Genomic DNA, 15,083 nt, shown 5'->3' on the forward strand with positions numbered 1-15,083 from the left:
TGGAGCACAGCTTCCATAAACTATGTATGCAGCTCAAATTTAATATAGGGAATTTGGATAAAAATCAATGAAGAATTTGCAGTCACATTTTGCAAAAACTCCTAACTACCATCTACACTCTTGTTTGTGACAGGCCTTGAAAAACCATTTGATTTGTGAAGATATGTAAATATTATATTATATATGTGTGTGTGTGTGTGTGTGTGTGTGTGTGTGTGTGTGTGTGCATCTATGCAGCTTCCAGATGGCTCAGTGGTAAAGAATCTTCTTGCCAATGCAGGAGATGCAGTTTGATCCCGAGGTTGGGAAGATCCCCTGGAGAAGGAAATGACAACCCACTCCAGCATTCCTGCCTGGGAATCCCTCCTCCCAGAGGAGCCTGGGAGGCTACAGTCCATGCGGTTGCAGAGTCAGACACATGTGAGCACACACATATAGGCAGATACAGACATATACAGATGACCTGCAGAATGGACTCAGGGCAAAAGACAGCAAAGGCTCTGACTGAGAAGGGTTTAATTTTGTGTCTGTTCCTGGATGTTATATAGATTGAAGACCATAAATAGATTAAACAAGAATCTTCATCAGAGAATGTTCACATGAATTCAAGGGATGATAAAATCCCGAAATGAAATACTATTTCCTTACACTCTGATAAAATTCCGAGACATTCCAAAGGAACCCACTGTCAATGTTCGTCTTTTGCTATTTTGTTCATTATCCTTTTTTTAGGAATAGATCTTTCTCCAAGTCATTTCTCATCAGACAGCTGGCTGACTGGCCGAAAGTGTCCAAATCCCAACCCTGTATTTGAATGGTAAGCATGACACCAAATGGCAAAGTTCACAGAAACCAAAATTTTACCTACAATAGTCTACCTCCTGGCCCCTATAATTCACATCCTTCACATGTGAAAAACTCATTCACTTCCTCCCAGGTCCCAAAAGGTCTCATTCCCATTACAGCATCAACTCAAAATCCAAAGACCTCATCTAAATCTCATTAGTTCAAACTTGCCAAATCTCATCATCTAAATCATCTAAATGATTTGGCTCTGAATGTAATCCATTTATAATGATAATGAAACCCTGGGTATAACCCATTCCATTATTTTAACATATTAATCCCATCTTTGTGTACAGCACAATAACATATGTGCTGTTAAAATGGAATCCAAAACTCTATTTTTTTCTGTAATTGGTCTTGCCTATTAGGGAGATATTAGCAAATATAAGTTTAACACTATGTTTATAAAAGCCAATAAGCAATCTGAACGCCATATAACTCATGTGTGCGTGCTAAGTTGTTTCAGCTGTGTCCAACTCTTTGTGACCCCATGGACTGTAGCCCACCAGGCTCCTCTGTCCATGGGATTCTCCAGGTAAGAATACTGGAGTGGATTGCCATGCCCTCCTCCAGGGACTCTCCCTAACCCACAGATTAAACCCATGTCTCTTACCTCTCCTGCATGGCCAGGCAGGTTCTTTAGCACTAACGCCACCTAGGAAGCCCATACAACTCATACATCTTCCAAATTATCTGCATTGGATATTAACCCAATCTTAAGACATCGGTTATGTATACATTAATGACTTAAAAATCTATGCCTACAGTGACAGTGTCACCTTCAATTAAAATTCTATGTGTTGTAAAAATCTTTTCGTTCAGTCACTGCACCCTAAGGACAAATGTTTTTTACCAGCATTATCTTCATTTTTCTAACACCATGGCAAAAATCTTTCACTCTGTATTAACCAGTCATCTAACCCATCTTTATCACAAGCTCCTTTGTCCCTCTGTACTTTTCTTTCCTGTCTGAAATGCCCTTACCCATTTCAGTTCTTGTCTGCATCACATTCCTTCTTTATTTCCCATCATATTCCCTCCTACCCTTTCTGAAAACTTTCCCAATACTTTTCTTCTGTCAGCGATCCCCACCGAACTCTCATATTACTCACTGCCTATACGTCTTCCTCTTACTATATACTCCCTCTACTTTTATTTATCTGTTATATATGAGCCTGTTCTCCAATTTAACATTCCATTCCTATAGCAGACATTTGAGACAGCCACTGGACTTGGCACAGGAGGATAAAAATAAGAGAGTCTTTTGCCCTTGTGTTGTTTAAAGAGGGGAAGATAGACCTGAACATGAAAATGAAAAATGTAATTTTGTATATGCCATAAAAAGATGTCTATATAAGACGACTCCACGGACTGTAGCCCGCCAGGCTCCTCTGTCCAAGGAATTTTCCAGGCAAGAATACTGGAGTGGGTTGCCATTTCCTTCTCCGTATAAGATGAAGTGGGGGCAGCATGGAGGAGTGGGGTCTATACATAGAGAAAATCAAAAGTGTTCCAGAGCCAAGTATGCTTGAATCTAGAATGATGAGTAGATGTCACACTGAGGTTCAAGATGGAAAAGAAGGTTACAGATACAGAAGCTTGGACAGGGTTTCTCAAAGGTCAACTGTGCTTGAGTCTTACTCCCTGGGCAAGAGCCTGGCAATGTGTCCTTTGCAGTGATGGTGATGGTGAAATTTAGCAGTCCACTGAAAATAACACCTTTTCAAAGAAATCTGTCAGTTCACCATATGAATCATGAAACATTCATAATCCTTTGAAACATGCTGATCTGCATGCCTCTTTATATTCAGAGAAAATAGCAAATCCTAAATCAAATTTAAATACTGCCTCTTCAGGAGTCATAATTGTATTTCCTTGACCTTGTAGTGTAAGGTTCAAATCCCCTGAATAATAAGCAATTTCAATGAGGGTATGACTCAAGCGTCCAATCTCAGACTAAAAGTTTGATGTGTTTAATATCCTTCATGTCCCCCAAAGACGACTATCTAATTCACATAGCTGGCAAAGTGAGACCTAGCTTTGCTACCTGATAACCATAATCATTGTTCAGTTCAGTTCAGTTGCTCAGTCGTGTCCAACTCTTTGTGACCCCTTGAATCGCAGCACGCCAGGCCTCCCTGTCTATCACCAACTCTCGGAGTTCACTCAAACTCATGTCCATTGAGTCGGTGATGCCATCCAGCCATCTCATCCTCTGTCATCCCCTTCTCCTCCTGCCCCCAATCCCTCCCAGCATCAGGGTCTTTTCCAATGAGTCAACTCTTCGGATCAGGTGGCCAAAATATTGGAGTTTCAGCTAATAGTGGACTAGAGTATTTTCAATGTACTTCCTCAAGTACTGTCATAATGCAATAGTGTAAAGTACTGGGCAAGATTCCAACCGACAACTGAATGACCAATCCTATCAAATCTCTGAATTTTGTTCCAAATGATTACATGTTCTGTTACACAACAGTTCAGCCAGATATGGCTTAGCCACTTTGAGAAGAATAAAACAGCATCTATTTTCCTATCAAATAAAGTATACCTTCTTCTTTTAAAAATCACTTTTTCAAATTTATTTTTTGGCTGCACCACGCGGCATGTTGGATCTGACTTCCTTGACCAGGGATCAAACCCACATCCTCTGCATTGGAAGCATGGAGTCTTAACCACTGGCCCAGCAGGGAAATCCAATATACTTTCTTTCGGATCAAATTATTCAAATGTTTGCATTATTTACATACAAAGTCAATCAAAATGTTCAGCCTTTCTTTACTCCTTATTTGCTTTTCTACTGGTAATTCTAAAAGCATTTACACAGAAAATGCCAATAATAAACTGTCTCAAAATGAATGTCATTTTAATTGTCCCTTCTAAAAGAAATACAATACAGATACTAATAAAAGTCTGCAACTGTCCCATGTCAATTTGATGGGCTATTTCATATCTATGCCAAAAACTTTCTGCAATTGAATTTTTTAGGATTCTGCTTTAGTGAGATTTGTATTTATTACCCAGTCCATGTAAATGGATTGCCATAATTCCCAATTTATTGTATCTTTTGACTAATATCTAGTAGGTTATTCTATGCAAGGTTATGTTTTTTGGAATGGCTCTCATGAGGCTTTGAATCACTCTGCAAGTACTGGATGCAAATGATACAAGCTTTGTCATGAAGTCACAGTCCCTGAGCAGCTACCTTAGAGAACAGTTTGGAGTCTCAACTGTGGTTTGCGTGGCTTCCAGCCACTATCTATCAACAAAAATAAGTACATATGACCGTAATGAAAATGAAGCCTCACTTTCTTCCTCCTCCTCCTGCACTGGAGCTTGAGATTTCTTGACTATCCAGGTAAAATCATGGGGAAAACCCCAATAAACAGAAAACAGAAAAAAAAAAAAATAGCCTGATGGGCTGCCCTGGTGATTCATTGGTAAAGAATCTACCTGCCAATGCAGGAGACACTGGTTCGATTCCTGATCTGGGAAGATCCCACATGTCACAGAGCAACTAAGCCTGTGCACCGCAACTACTGACCTTGTTCTCCAGAGCCCAGGAGCTGTAACTACTGAGCCCAAGTGCCACAGCTATTGCAGTCCACATACCCTAGAGCCCATGCTAGGCAACAAGAGAAGCCACCGCAACGAGAAGCCCCTCACCCCGCAACTAGACAGTAGCCCTGGCTCACCACAACCAGAGAAAAGCCTGCGGAGCGACGGAGGTCCAGCATCGCCAAAAATAAATTACATTAAAAACACAGCTTGAGTAATTATACCTTTCATCATTAATAATGATTTCTTTTTTACTTAATGCAAAAAAGATAGACTAACAGATACTAAAAAGTCCACACCTCTGGTATAGACACATCAGCCATCTGTTTCAATCTGTTTTAACCTGTTTCAACATTTCGTGTATATTGTGTAACCGCCATCTCTAGATCCTCTCCATGAATATGGTATTCATTACTCTCAGTCAGCATCAATCCTCCCTTACCAGCTCTTTAGTCACTGTTTTCCCTTTTTTTTTTTTTTTAATCACTTCTTGGTCGTTCACTGACTTTAGTTTCTAGTCAGACCTAAAAATTAGCAGTCTTGAGTCCTGGAGCACACATCTGGTCCTGACCTTTACTGTCTTTGAGACCCTAAACAACGAGGTCTCAGGGTAACATCTGTCCCAAGTTCCTATCTTACTGAGCTCCCACGGTCACCACGAAGCTCATATGGAGAAACAGCAGTAGACCACACTGTGGACGCTTAAGATATGCAAACAAAAGGGAACATGCAAAACACCTGCTGGAAACTTCCTCCCTGGGAGATGGAAATGGGACGTTGTCCTCACCTCTGGATTCATGGAACTCCAATGTGACGTGTGCATCGAATCCGAGGCTGAAGTAGTTATTGAAAACATTCAGAGGAAGCTGCAATGACGAACAAAAGGCAGAAGTGAAGTTGAAAGCCAGACACCAGTCTGTGGGGCAAGTCCTTGGGAGAAAGACCAGTCACAACCCAATGCAGGGGTATCTACATAGAAGGAACAAGGGATTTTTGAATTAATTCTTTAGGGAAAGCTCAACTCATAGGATACTCCCAAGAATTTTAAATAGTTTAGGAAACAAGAGACACAACACAAATTGTTAAATGAGAACCATTCTCATGGATATTATAACCCGAGAATCTTAAGGATGCACATTTGTAAGAGTTACAAGGGATGATTCACTAAACAAACTCTGCAAATAAATTTAATTATAAGGATCACATCTAACCTTCTTAATCAGTGGATGCACATTTTTTGAAGAATTTATGTTCAGCAAATTAATATTGCAACTGAAAATAAATACCATTTAATTTGTTTACCCTTATTTTCTAAAAATCTATATATTTTCGACAAAAGTCATGTAAGCAATAAGCCAGTGGGAGCCATTTAATTATTCTCAACCAAGAGAAAAACTAAAAGCTAATTAAGAGGGTAGCACTGATATACACACACTGTCATGTGCAAAAGAGACAGCTAGTGGGAAGCTGCTGCATAGCACAGGGAGCTCAGCTCGGTGCTCTGTGATGGCCTAGGCGGGGGATGGGATGGGAGGGAGGGGACACATGTGTACTTATGGCTGATTCACACTGTTGTACAGCAGAAACCAACACAACATCGTAAAGCAATTATCCTCTAATTAGAAATAAAACATATGTGTGTGTATTTATTAGCATTCAGATTTTTATTTACTCTATTAACTCTTACGTCTTTAATATGACCATGAAATACACAAACACAGACACATAGAAATATACAGAAGCCTCAGCTTTCCTTGCCAGAGTCCTCTGGCTCCCCGGCTGTTATGGCTGCAAGTTGAGTAAAGGGGAGAACAAACTACATGGCCTGAAGTCCTGCATTAAAACTACGAAGCTGACATGATCTGAAGGCCTTTGGTTTAACGTGAGAACAATTAGGAAAGCGTGTGGGAAATGCTAGAAGGCATATGGTGGTTCTTCCACTTTTTCTTCTGCAACTCAGATTGGAAGGTAAATGTTAAAGTAAACAGAGGGGAAATATTATCTCAGCCTGGATGATGTTTCCAGATAATGATCAGGTTTCTCCTCCAGAGAGAAATGCACTCCTCTTCTATTAGAAATAAGTGTTTAGCCTCAAGATTTCAAAAATTACTGGGTTTCCTATGCCCCTTGATCAGTAAGATTTTTCTCTCTGACTAGAGCAATAATCTTGTCACAGTAAGAGAAAAATAAAATGAGAGAGAGAATCAGAGAGAGAGCAAGAGAGAGATTATTAATAATACAGAAACACAGAAATTGAAATAAACGATGAACCCATCCACGGAAGGCTGACTCAGAGCATGTACTGATTCAGAGGTCAGCTCAGCCCTTAGAAGTGGTCACAAGTGACTGGAGAACAGGGAGAGAAACTAAACACACAGAATAATGCCAAAACATGTCTCACTCTTCTGGCTTCACATTTGAGAATGTCCAGTTCCTGCACTTAAACGAAAATACAAGTCCTTAGGAACGACAGCAAGGGTTGGTGATCCTGCCAAAAGCACAGATATGTCCATTTCTACCATTTATGTTCTTTTGGCTACAATTCTAACCCATGGCTCAGCATCCGCTGATAACGTACGAGAACATCTGGTCACCATCCTCTAAATAACATCACAATTTAATCTGTTTTAAGAGTTCTTATTCACATTTTCCAGGAAAAATTGCCCCAATTTCCTACACATCTCCTTACAAATCCACTTTTGAAACCCTTTAATTATCTGGATTAATGTCCCCAGGCTGCATCAAGAAGTCTTTCCATTTCTTAAGCTGTTGGGAAAAGAATTAAATAGAGATTGCTATTGAGGGCCTAACCATTCCAAGTTGAGTGGAGATAGGACCTTAACATTTCCATATGGTACATTTCTTTGTACTTTAGCTGTTTTACGCCCAGTTTCTATAAGTCAAATACATTACAAAGTATTATATCCCAAGACGATACTTGCTTAAACAACACTGTGACGTTACGAACTTAAGATCAACTGAGCAATCATGATAACTATGAAAAACCTTAGCTTCTGGATCATAGTTTAGGTGAAAAAACTATGAAGGTAAGACAAAACATGTTTTAACCAATTTTAGTCAAATAAGTAACTTGAGCTTCTACCACAATTGGTCGGGATCTTGATGCTCATCAATAAAGGTGCATTTGTTGTTGTTTAGAAACTAAGTTGTATCTGACTCGTTTTCAACCGCATGGACTATAGCCCACCATGCTCCCTTGTTCATGGGATTTCCCAGGCAAGAATACTGGAGTGGGTTGCCATTTCCTTCTCCAAGGAAAGGTGCACTGGTTTGGTCTAAAATGATACCGGATTCAAAGGCCGAAGCACCATGAAACCCTGGCTTCAATCAATGGTGTGACCCAATAGAGCAGGGATGCTACACGGATGCTGGGCCTTCACCCTACATCTACTTAATCAGAATCTCTGGGAACAGGGCCTTGCTATCTGCATTTCAGAGGACCGCTGCCTGGAGATTCTTACACAATGAAAATGTGAAAACACTATCACAGAAGAAAAAGGCAAAGTAATAGAAAGCAAGTGGCTACTCAGAAACCTATCAGATTTATATGAAATTGAGGCCAGAACTTAAAACTGAATTCTCCCCTGAAGCTCCACAGTAGCATTTTTATAATTACATCCCTTGGTTTGTGAGATACAAGTTTAATCACTGAAGGAAAAACACTAAGTCAAACATTTATTTAGGTGTATCTTCGCATCCCAAACAAGTGATGAAATTGGAATTTTTGCTATCAGACCAGAAATATCGGATGGTATCTTTCTATTGAAAGACCTTGTGCCTAATGTTTCAAGCCATATGACTTTTTTTTTTTTAATCTCCTCGTGGGTTTAAGATTTTCCAATGAATTTGAAAGATTAGAAAACTGATACATTTCTTTCTGGTGTTGAAATTGAGGACAGAGAATAGCTCCCTGCGCTAGTGAAGCACTTAGGAAATCTTGATCTTTAGAAGTCTATAGGGCAGAATCACTGGACAGCATTATTCTCACAGCCCTAGTAGCTATGACCTCTATAGGAGGGAATCAGACATTAACTCTCCGGCCAGGAACGTATTTCCTGGGGCTCAGGCAGAAAATACTCCAGGGTTCCCTTTCTGCAGAAGGGAAAACTCTCTAACCTTACACACGCCATCTTCCAGTTCTTCAGGAGGCAAGTCTGGGTTTCTTTCCACGTGGAGGTTCCAGCGATCCAGCTGTACAATTGTCCCATCTTCTACTTGGCAAAGGATCTTAGAAACAGGCTCATCAGTGTAGCCCTAAGAAATCAAAGAACGAACACACTGCTGTCTGGAACAGTGGACAGAACAGCCAAAGGTATTGATAGTTAATGCCAGGCGGAGACCTTCTGCTACAGCTCTCTCTATTTTGCAATTAACAAGGCTGAGAGAAAACTGTTTCCCTTGAGATATTTAGAATTTAAGACAATAGTCACGGTTACCGTACACAGAAATACTATGCCTAGTTGGTTTGAGCGGAAGAATGACTTCTGTTAGCACCAAGAACTAACAGTCAATGGCAGTCATTTGAGAGCCATGCTGGATGGCTGTTTTTATCAGAGTGAAAACAGATTTCCCCACGTCTCCCTCTAGAGAAATTTGGAGGATACACAGAACAAGTGTATGTGGTGAAGCAGGAAAACAATCAAGCGACATCTGCTAGGTGATTTCTAATATTCCATTTCACTCACCTCTTCCTGACCTTGTCCTAAGACACCATTCCTTTCATGACCTAAGGCAAGTCTGACTGATGAAGAGCCCTGCTAGGGAGCTATCTACTTACTCCTTGAACACACATGACTGATAGCATGATTATTAAGGATGATCAAGTCATTGATTTAGATAAGAGGAACTAATACTGATAAATACACTAGCTGCCTCATAAGAATATATTATTTATACTATGCTTACATAAAATTAAAAAAAGACCTCTGGGAAGTTAATTCACCCAAGGCCAAATAAATATCTGCTAATGTAGTGACATAATTATCACCCATGGGAGGTTAATACACCCAAAAGCCGGATTAATACCTGCTAATATCTGAAGATAATTTTCATCGAGCCCAGCCCAGGCAATAATTTCATATGAGCAGTTAAAAAGCCAGTCAGGCAGCATATGTTAGCATATTGTGCTTACTTATTTTCCTAATATTATAAAAAATATTAATGATGATGATGATAATAACAGTTTTTAAATGACTGTTGTTGTTTAGCCACTAAGTCATGTCCGACCCTTTGCAACCCCATAGACTGTAGCCCACCAGCCTCCTCTGTCTGTGGGATTTACCAGGCAAGAACCCTGGAGTTGGTTTGCTATTTCCTTTTCCAGGGGATCTTCCTGACCCAGGGATCAAACCTGCATCTCTCATCTTGCAGGAGGATTCTTTACCACTGAGGCACCTGGGAAGCCCCTTTTAAATGGCTGGTTAGTGGCAGATAAACTACTTTCAACAAGCTTGCCTGAAGCTGACTCCAAGGTGAAAAGGAAAATTGGCTACCTGTATAGCCAAAACCCTGATGCTGCTGACCAGAACACTAAATGCTCAAACATAGACATGACTCTTCCAAAGTAAGAATCAGAAATCTGAACCAGATTCATCAGGGCAGACCAGGGGTCAGGAGCAACTTGAGTCTCTGTAATTGCTTAATATGAGGACCAACCCACCCCCTGGATACCTGTGACTACTGTCTTTTGGTGGATACCTCAAAAAGACCCAGACATGCGTACTAAAACCCATTTTTAAAAATAAAACTTCCTCTTTAGCGGACTATAGACTTCAGCTGAAGATAAAGCCATGGTTCATAGGGACCTTGATCCTCAACTCGGACTTGTTGCTTGAACAAGGGGAGCACATGTGCCTCCACTAGAGCATCTGTGGATTCGGGGACTCCACTGCTTGATGACGTGGGCAGCCCCTGAGAACATGCTTACCCCTCCCCAGTTGAGAGTCCGAGCCAGGTCATTCCCAGTCCCCAGAGGAAGGACCCCGACGGGAGGCTGAGGGCTCAGCTGCAGTTCATCCAGAATGGAAAGGATCCAGCCCACCTACAGACATTTGGGGGCCAGAAGAGATAGAAGAAAGATAAATAAGTTACAAAGAAGACAACCTGAGAATAGGAGGCTTTACACGGAGCAAAACAGAATAGGCATATTTTTCTTTAAAAACCCAGCAAGCAGGAAACAGAAAGGGCACTTATCGCAAGCAGTTTCAATGCGCCAAGTCTCTTCAAAGGGAAAAAAAACCATTTTGTATACACCATTTCATCTAAACAAAACTAGACCCGTTCATCATGTGTTTAACTAGTATGTGTGTGCTTTCAGTAATATTTGACTCTGCAACTCCACGGACTGTAGCCATGGGGTTGCAAAGAGTCAAATGCAGGCTCCTCTGCCCATGGCATTTTCCAGGTAAGAATACTGGAGTGGGTTGCTATTTCCTTCTCCAGGGAATCCTCTTGACCAAGGGATTGAACCCACATCTCTTGTGTTTACCTAAAGCTCTACTTTAAAATTCAGGAGAGTTTACAATTTAGGGAGGTTGGTTTATCCCTAGGGCATTTCAGGAAATCAGACTAAATCTCAATTCTGGCTCACACTGGCTTTGTCATCTTGATTAAATATTTAACCTCAGTAAGACTCATTTATTTGATTTTCAAAATGAGGATAATAATACCTACCTCACAAGACTGTTTATAGATTAAAACTAAAACATACATAAAAACCTTGATATGGTGCATAGCTTATGGAAGTACTCATTAAATGGTTACTCTGTACGTTATCATCTTAGAAATTAGTAGTGCTTTCCTAAATATCCCTACATTCCTCTTAATGAAACATTAAAAAACATAATTATGGATGAACTTAGTACTTATTACAAGCTTAGGCAGAAAATGGATACTTATATACTAGAGTAATATTCCTGTTCAATCTTTTTCTAAGATAAATAATACTTGGTGTTTTGTCTTATTATAACTATTTAGAAAAATTACCCCAAACTTGGAAACAGCAAAAAGAAACCTGAATATCCTCACAATGTCATTCTAGAGCAGCGTCACAGGCTTATCTAAGAACTTTATGAGTGCAAGTTACTGGGAGAATTTTTGTCCTGTAGAGTTACAAACATTGAGAAGAGAAGATCACTTTAAATGCTCTGGTTCTATTCCCCCATCAGAACATAAACCAATTTTGTCTCAAATTGAGAAAAATTATTCTGGTCTAAACTACATAATTCTTTTCCTCTTCTTCTCCAATAAACTGGCGGTATTACCTTGCTAACTCCTTTATTACAAACCTAAATAAAGTTTTTAACATTGATTGATTCTAAAGTTGTTTGAGAATCATGTTTCAAATTTTTTAGAACTGTATTTTGACAGTACATTGATTGAACACTACTATATATAAAGCATGGAAATAAGGAACTGAAATAAAAAGACGAGTGAGACACTTAAGATAAGGCAGCATGGCTGCTCTCAAGGATTTTCCAATTAACAAAAAGAGGGGCATACTGATCTTTTCTGTGCGCTAGTCCCTAAGCTAAGCTTTCTACTGAATTCTTAAACTTCAAAACAACTCTCTACAATAGATATAATTTTCATTCCCAATTCGTAGACAAAGAAACCAAGGCTTGAAAGTTTCAGTGACTGCCTTAACATCACAACATTTATACGGTAGAGCTGACATTCAAAGCTAGGTTTGCCACACATCAAAGGCCAACCTCTGAGCCGCTCTGGTGCAAGAAATGTTTCAGTAAAGAACTAAACTCAGCTCCCAAGTGGCCTGACCATCCCAGAGTCAATACCATGGACCTTTGGGATCTTTGGAGCACTGGGGAATCCTTCAGTTCAGTTCAATTTGTCGCTCAGTCGTGTCTGACTCTTTGCGACCCCATGAACTGCAGCATGCCAGGCCTCTCTGTCCATCACCAACTCCCAGAGTTCACCCAAACCCATGTCCATTGAGTTGGTGATGCCATCCAACCATCTCATCCTCTGTCGTCCCCTTCTCCTCTGCCCTCAATCTTTCCCAGAATCAGGATCTTCTCAAATAAGACAGTTCTTCGCATCAGGTGGTCAAAGTATTGGAGTTTCAGCTTCAACATCAGTCCTTCCAATGAACACCCAGGACTGATCTCCTTTAGGATGGATTGGTCGGATCTCCTTGCAGTGGAAGGGACTCTCAAGAGTCTTCTCCAACACCACAGTTCAAAAGCATCAATTCTTCGCCACTCAGCTTTCTTCACAGTCCAACACTCACATCCATACATAACCACTGGAAAAACTATAGCCTTGACTAGACAGACCTTTGTTGACAAAGTAATGTCTCTGCTTTTGAATATGCTATCTAGGTTGGTCATAACTTTCCTTCCAAGGAGTAAGCATCTTTTAGTTTCATGGCTGCAATCACCATCTGCAGTGATTTTGGAGCCCCCCAAAATAAAGTCAGCCACTGTTTCCACTGTTTCCCCATCTATTTGCCATGAAATGATGCAGAATCCTTGGAAACTGCTTAATCAAATTCAGTTAATTTGCAGATTTATTAACTGAGGTACACAGAGGCTATGGTATTTGCTCAAGACCAAATAATCAGAAGTGAAATAAACAAGAGCCATAACCAGTTCTGCTGACCCCTTATCTAAAACCCTTTCTCCTCCACAGTGACTATTTTTTAGGATGTCAAACTTGCCCATCCATCAAGAAGCCTAAAACTGTGTTCACCTTTTAGAAAGGGGTAACACAAGGCTGGCCCAAGGTGGGAAACTAAAAATTTAGATCTACGTGAGGGTCCACAAGTCCCCTCATTCCCCCAAACTGAGCAAAGAATCCCTAGACAAGTCCTCAGATTCCCACCCAGGGCTTCTTTAGCAAGCTCACTAAGCTTGCTATCAAAGTAAAAGAAAAACAAAAAAGCCAGATGCTAAATAGTGCTAATGACTCTGTTAGAGGTTGTTCCTCGGCCGCTGAAAACACAAACGAAGCAGAGGCCTCTAACAAATGATGAGCAGGGGGTTTAAAGGTCATGAAAAAGGACATGAAAATTCAGAAATCCCAACAATCTGGGCTCCCTGACTACAGCTGTAAACAGCCCTGAGTAGAACCAGAGACTCTGAGAGAGGAGGTGGAACTTACTGGAAATCTAATTCAATATCCCATATACAGCAGGGAAAAGAATACAGACTCTTTAACTTCTCTGAGACATGCCCTGGCAGCTCCCCTATTCTGATTTATACTCACAAGTCTAATCAAAGTTCTTTTAGATAGATTTAAATTAGAAATATTTTTCTTGCGGTCCTTTGAAATAGGTCTGTCTTTTCTGGATAAAGATAATGCTACGAGTTCACACTTTGAACATTCTATTTCCCTCTAGACATAAAAATAAGAGGAAAAAAAAGAGTCTCCATGGGTCAGAAACAAAGAAAGCACAGAGGGGCAAGCAGAGGAAGCCAGGCGTTTGGCTTCTGTCTGATGACAGGGGATAAAAGTTCACCCCTTGCTGGCAGGAGGCTGTGTATGAACCAGACTCCCTATGTGGTCAGAAAAGAGGCCAAGAAGAGAGGGTGAGGAGCCACTGCCTGAGGCCATCATCCGCAGAAAGCTGTGATGCCTTAGGGCTGGAGGGATAAAGCTTCTATTAGTGAACTGAAATGCCCATGAGCTTGTTGACACACCTGAAACACCCCTGACCCAGGGTCAGGATGGGAGCCCTAACCGCTTATAGAAAACCCAACTCGAGTCTCAGGATCCTGGAAACCATCCAAACTACTAAAAAAGATTAGTACAAGGGTGCAGAGAAAGAAAAGGGAAAAATCACACAGCAAAACATCTTCCTCTGCAGTCGAGCCTGCAGAGAGAAATTCTAAATACCAGAAAGAACACTAAGAGTAAGACAGAGCAGAAGGTCAGAGAATAATTTACAACCCATAAAACACAAATAATTGTCGAGTAACTTTGAAATAAGTGTCCCATAACTTCCATGAATTGATCAAGTGTCTCCTAATAGTGTTAGGTAAAGACAACCAGGACCCCGAAAAGAGTGATCTAACAGGCTTTTTAATGGTGAAGCGCTCCCGGGCGGGGTTCCCGGACCGAACGAGGTAGGTCGAGGAAGTCAGCGCCCGGACCGTGTTAGAAGCGGCTTATATAAGTTTGTTGCGAAGGATGGTCAGGTTAATGAGCGGGAGTTCGGATAGGTCGCCAGGCCGAGGCGTCGCGGGCTGATAGGTCCTTTTACGTGGCTTTAGCTGGCGAAGTGTGCTGTCACTGGTCCCCAGGATCTGGGCGGCTCCTTCCGTTAGGGACTTCCCCCGCCGGTGAGAGGGAGAGGAGGAGCGGCCCATTATTGCCCCCCCCGGGGTCCAGCCTTACAAATAGATCTTTATTTTGTGTGTCAAAAATTTTTTTTGGGGGGGGTGGGCTCCAAAATCACTGCAGATGGTGACTGCAGCCATGAAATTAAAAGGCGCTTATTCCTTGGAAGGAAAGTTATGACCAATCTCAGCAGCATATTAAAAAGCAGAGACATTACTTGCCAACAAAGGTCCGTCTAGTCAAGGCTATGGTTTTTCCAGTGGTCATGTATGGATGTGAGAGTTGGACTGTGAAGAAAGCTGAGTGCCGAAGAATTGATGCTTTTGAACTATGGTGTTGGAGAAGACTCGAGAGTCCCTTCC

The 15,083-nt window shown here is 41.0% G+C and overlaps 1 protein-coding gene across 2 annotated transcripts in view; it reads right to left on the reverse strand.

Annotated features, from left to right (window-relative positions):
- Positions 1-15,083, reverse strand: part of DGKI (diacylglycerol kinase iota) — a 504,155-nt gene that overhangs the window by 201,119 nt on the left and 287,953 nt on the right. For both annotated transcript variants that reach the window (XM_068972548.1, XM_068972547.1), the window contains exons 13-15: positions 10,349-10,462; positions 8,539-8,676; positions 5,189-5,267 (exon numbers count right to left, since the gene is read on the reverse strand). In XM_068972548.1, coding sequence (XP_068828649.1) covers positions 5,189-5,267; positions 8,539-8,676; positions 10,349-10,462 — 331 coding nt within the window. The remainder of the gene's footprint in view (positions 1-5,188; positions 5,268-8,538; positions 8,677-10,348; positions 10,463-15,083) is intronic.

Source organism: Capricornis sumatraensis, chromosome 5 (assembly GCF_032405125.1).
Source record: "Capricornis sumatraensis isolate serow.1 chromosome 5, serow.2, whole genome shotgun sequence".
Lineage (NCBI taxonomy): Eukaryota > Metazoa > Chordata > Mammalia > Artiodactyla > Bovidae > Capricornis > Capricornis sumatraensis.